Raw genomic sequence first — 5607 nt, 5'->3', positions numbered from 1 at the left:
CTTCAATATATTTACCTTTTTTCCCCAGCATCTAAACACAGCTTTCTTCTCCTTCCTGTAATATTTTTCCAGGTCTCTTTTCTTAGTCTTAGTTCCTCTATTTCTTTATTAGTTTTATACTTGTTTCATGTTATTGGCTGCTTTCTGTTTGTTAAGGTATAAAAATGATGGAAATATTGAACTGAACATTATACTGAGAGTCAGTAGTATAGTAATTTAATTCTCTTTTTTTTATATTTGGTTTACATGTTATGTTTTGTTGGGTTGTTTGTTGAATTTGAAAGACTGGGATATTTCTTTTGATGCGGTGATAGATGATTGCTTGAGAAAATTTGTGATTCTAATAAGCTTACAATTCCTAAGTTATGGCTTATATTACTAAGCTTATAAAATAGTGGATTTTAACATTATATATATATATATATATATTGCAACGGTGTTTGGCTTGATTCAGCTTAATGGAAATTGTGGGTACTTTTAGTGCATAATCAGGGAACCTTCATTGGCACCATTCATTCATTTTGAATCATTAATTCATAAAGTTCTTTCTTTTCATAGAAATTCATGTGGAGGTTATATGATCAATAGTAAGTTAACCATCGGTTTAGATTTTTTGTTTCAGAGACTTTGAAGCTGTGTTTATTCAATTACAATGGCTTCTTCAACATTATTTTCCAATTTCTCCTTGAAAGGGGAGTCCTTTGATATAAAGGCGCTCAATCCTAATAAAGAGTTCAAGTTTAATGCTTTGAATCTCATGAATAGATTACCTGTTAAAGCCATGCTATCATCCGAGTTTATGTATTCAAGATTGCTAACTGATGAGAACTCGCTGAAATGGGGACAAAGTGAAAGGCTTTTGAGGAACCGGATGCAATGTCATGCTGTGGAAGTCGAGAAGATGCCTGTGAATTCAATGGGAAAGAAGTTTCAACTTGATGATGTGATTGAAGCTCAACAATTTGATAGAGAAACTCTAAATGCTATATTTGAAGTGGCAAAAGAGATGGAGAAAATAGAAAAGAAATCACCTGGGAGCCAAATTCTCAAGGGTTACCTAATGGCCACCCTTTTTTACGAGCCCTCAACCAGAACTAGGCTTTCATTCGAGTCAGCCATGAAACGGCTAGGTGGTGAAGTTCTAACAACTGAAAATGCTAGAGAATTTTCTTCAGCAGCTAAAGGAGAGACTCTTGAAGGCAAATTCTCTTCACCTTTTTGCTTAATGTTCTTCGAAGTTGTTCAATTATGGTGTTTTTCGTAACCAAGTAACTTGTTTTGTAGATACTATAAGAACTGTTGAAGGGTACTCTGATATAATTGTGATGCGGCACTTTGAAAGCGGTGCTGCTAAACAAGCAGCAGCTACAGCAGGCATTCCTATCATCAATGCTGGTGATGGTCCGGGTCAACATCCAACCCAGGTAACTTATAATCGAGTATCTCACTAATTTCCATTGAACCCTGTAGGCAGTCGCAAACTATATTATCGGTATGAAAGAACTGTAAAATGAAAAACATATGTGATGAAGAAAAACCAACAATCCTACGTTTGTAATTTCTGTAATATGGGATATGGCTTGTCTTCACCATGATCTATTTTGTTGCTTCTAAGGTCGTTATCTATTTGGTACATCCAAGTTTGGTTTCTTAGTATAAACAATTGGCATCCTATGTTACATGAACTCAAGGATGAAGGTCAAGTACAAATAAGTATTTATTATGAGTATGTTTAATGTTTTCCAAGTATTTTTTCCATATATTTGAACTGTTTGAGTTCAAAAGATTGTTTCTTTATTTATGTTGTTTAGGCCCTTTTAGATGTCTACACCATAGAAAGAGAGGTAGGAAAATTGGATGGCATCAAAGTCGGTCTTGTCGGAGATCTTGCCAATGGGAGAACTGTTCGTTCTCTTGCATACTTGCTTACAAAGTACCAAGATGTGAAGATCTACTTTGTCTCCCCCGACGTTGTTAAAATGAAGGTTCGTTTTTAGCAAACTTGACTTACAAGAACTACATGACCTGAATTTATGTTCACACACACAGAGACATACTTCCAATAGATTTTCAAACTAACCCGTATTTGTTTCTTTTTCTTCTTTTTCAGGATGACATTAAAGATTATTTGACATCAATGGGCGTCGAGTGGGAAGAAAGCGCTGATTTAATGGAAGTGGCCTCTAAGTGCGATGTGGTTTATCAAACGCGCATCCAGCGAGAGCGGTTTGGAGAAAGAATTGGTCTTTACGAAGAAGCTCGAGGCAAATATATAGTTGACAAGAATGTGTTAAAGGTGATGCAGAAGCATGCTGTAATCATGCACCCTCTCCCGAGGCTTGATGAGATTACGGTCGAGGTTGATGGCGACCCGAGGGCTGCCTATTTTAGACAAGCAAAGAATGGTCTTTATATAAGGATGGCTCTCCTGAAACTGTTGCTTGTTGGATGGTAGGGGTTGGGCGGTTCTCTTTTTCAGGTCATTTATTTGCGTCTAAGAACAACATTTGAACAAAAATCTCAAAACCCATTTTTCATATTTCCTTATATGTTCTTCTGTTGGTTTGGAAGTCAAGTTAATATCATCTTTTTGACGAATAAGCATGGAGTTTGACTTTTTATGTCTACAATATCAACATGTTTATATTATATTTGGTTTTATATTTGTGTCTTCTTTTTTACTATTATCATATAATGAAAGCAAAATATTATATTATCGTATGATGACACAAAAATTTATGAGAAAAATCTTAAGATAAATCACATAAATATGAGGAGAATTTTCATTGATATAAAAAATAGATGAATACAAAGAGATTTGGAAAAAAAAATTCATTTAACTTTAATTTGTAGTATCTGTTTAAAAGTAGAAGTGTTTAAACAGTTAATTTAATTATTGATCAAATCAAATTAATCGATTTTTTCTTGTCATTAATTAAATTGATTTTTTTAAAAATTATTAGTTAAGTCAGATAAAGTTTAGCTAATTCAATTAAGTTTTGAATTAACCAAAATTTATTGTAAAATTTTTAATTAGATTAATTTGAGCTTAATAGAATTATATATTTTTTATTTCGATTAAAATTTGATTATGTCCTAAAAATTTAATAGGATTATAATTAAAGAATAGTTGGATTTTTTTTGGTAAATAAAGGAAAGAGCATGGAAAGCTTAGCAAGGTTCTATTCCATAACCATTACAATCTGCTTGGAAAAAAAAAGGCAAAACCACTAAAGGAGGCTCAAAGAACTCATGTGCAGTAGTATCTTCAAAGGCGATAACTTTGCGAGCTTGTCCGCAACTTTATTAACATCACGATGGACATAATGAATTTGCACACTCCAAGCCCTATTCAGAAGTTTGAACTTTATATATATATATATATATATAAATTTAAATTTTAAATATTTTTTATTAATTCAATTAATTAATCAATTCTGAACTAGATTAATTGATTTCCGAACTTTAACAATTTTCTTAATTATTAATTGATCGAACATCTAATTATCCAACCAATTAACCAAACTAAATTTCAGTTTGGTAGATATTTTCTGTTAAAACCGAACAATGAACATTCATATTTATAAGAATAGTTACTTGATTACGAAAGAAACATACCTAACAAGAAATCTACTCAAATTGTTTTTCCTATTATCAATCAACATAAAACAAAAAAGTACTTATTTTAATTAAATTAAATTTCTTACTTTGTTTGATCAATTTAATCTGATCGAACGTAGATCAAAATCTAGTAAATTATTCGTCGAGACCAAGAGCATTAGACGGAAACATGCTCTTAATTCCCTCCAAAAACATCACATTTCTGCGACGGTTGAGTTAATGCTTGATTTATTTATATCAGCAGTCTTACGAGACCCAATCAAACTCCTCCTGAGCCAACTGATTAGTGTGACGGCCACCCGGATCATCATCGACAATAAATTCAATAAAAAAAATTGTTTTTTAATGGTATAATGACAGAAGTAACTCGCAACATTTATCAAAATAATTATTTTAGTCCTTAACATTTTATTTTAAAGCAAAATAATCTCTATGAATTAAAATCGATAGTTAACAAATAGACGCACTAAAATAGAGATATCTTTATCTTAAAATGAAACGTTTAAGGCCAAAATGTTCTAAAAAAATAGGGCCTAAATGACCATTTGGTCAAATATTAAGGGTTTTTACTCTAAAATAAAACGTTGGGATCAAAATATTCCAAAAAAGAATAGGGACCAAAATGACTATTTAATAGCTGATTTTGGTGGCAACACAATGAGATACAAAGTATTATAATCCTCATGTCGCAACCAATTCACCCGAGATCACTACTTCCATAACAGTTCCTCATCTTCCAGAAGCAGACTAAACTGATCTTCAACCAAAAAAAATCTGCTCCTTCCGGTTGGAAGCAGGAGGCAAAGCATATAAAATATTAAGCTTATCTCGGCATTAACAAATATTCAGTTGTACCCCTATCCTACTTCCAACATTGCAAACGCGGACTACAATCCAACAATATACCTTTAAGACGATCAAAACCACAGACGAAACCACTAAAGATAACCCACTAAAAGGATTGGTTCAAGTGGTAAGGATCTTGATATCGCTTAAGCAGGTTTCGAGTTCGAGGTATTGCGTATGAGAGACTCACTCTTCAAAACCAGGTGTACGACGCGGGTCGGTCTGAATTAATCAAGAAAAAATCCTCAAAACCGGGGAGGACAACAAAAAAGAAAAGACACCCAAGTTTCGAGAACAATAATACGAGCCCTCTTATCTTCAGCTCAAAATATCTCATACCGAAAAGCTTTCTTAAAACGAGGCATACATCATAGAAGCAAATCATAATCGATATAAAATTAAACCTAATATTTATCAGGTCAAATCATTAAAAATAAAATACTAGATTCGTAGAGGCATGCTTGAATTCATTGTTGGAGTATGCCTAGAAGGTAATAGAAATATAAGTTAACTTATTTCTTGGGAGATAGTGCTCTTTACATAAACTGAGTATTAAATCATTTTTAAGTATTTATAATTCTTCCCCTCTTCAAATTATAAATACAACTTATGATACCTACATATTATTTTCCATGATACTTTAATATCTCTGATACGTGTAACATAATTAATCACTTAATTTTATACCATACTTTATAATAGAATTATACATTATACATATATGCTCATAATTACAATTTTATGAACACAAAATCTGCTATCATATAAACCTATGTTAATAATAATATGAACACAGCCGTATATAAAGTTGTGTTTTAAAGCAAAAAAAAAAAAAATTGGTTTTTCTTTGATATTGAATCTTTTTGCTCAATTATTGTGTGGTTTACCACTCATGTTGCATTTCATATTTATGGTAATACGCATGCTAAAATCTCCGTCTCAAACCTATCGAGTATTATTATACTATAAAGGTGATTACATAAACTGAGTTACTCTCACAAACTCTGCTAAATTCTGTTGAGTTAAACTCACAAACTCTGCTAAATTCTGGGTTCATAAGCACCTCATACACCCATAGTTTTAAACTACATAGAAGCAACATTGACAGCAAGTGGTGAGGCAAACAACTAACAGGCCACA

The 5607-nt window shown here is 32.3% G+C and overlaps 1 protein-coding gene across 1 annotated transcript; it reads left to right on the top strand.

The window, feature by feature from the left end:
- LOC120167498 (aspartate carbamoyltransferase 1, chloroplastic-like) lies at nucleotides 1-2592 on the top strand. Its single transcript, XM_039176494.1, has 5 exons — nucleotides 1-72; nucleotides 623-1199; nucleotides 1285-1424; nucleotides 1812-1985; nucleotides 2111-2592. Exons 2-5 carry the CDS (start codon nucleotides 653-655, stop codon nucleotides 2453-2455), a joined length of 1206 nt encoding a protein of 401 aa, XP_039032425.1. The 5' UTR covers nucleotides 1-72; nucleotides 623-652; the 3' UTR covers nucleotides 2456-2592.
- The last annotated feature ends 3015 nt before the right edge of the window (nucleotides 2593-5607 follow it).

The sequence above is a fragment of the Hibiscus syriacus genome, unplaced genomic scaffold (genome assembly GCF_006381635.1).
Source record: "Hibiscus syriacus cultivar Baekdansim isolate YM2019G1 unplaced genomic scaffold, ASM638163v2 tig00111689_pilon, whole genome shotgun sequence".
NCBI lineage: Eukaryota > Viridiplantae > Streptophyta > Magnoliopsida > Malvales > Malvaceae > Hibiscus > Hibiscus syriacus.
The sequence above is the reverse complement of the archived record's forward strand: the minus strand, read 5'-3'. Positions and strand labels throughout refer to the sequence as shown.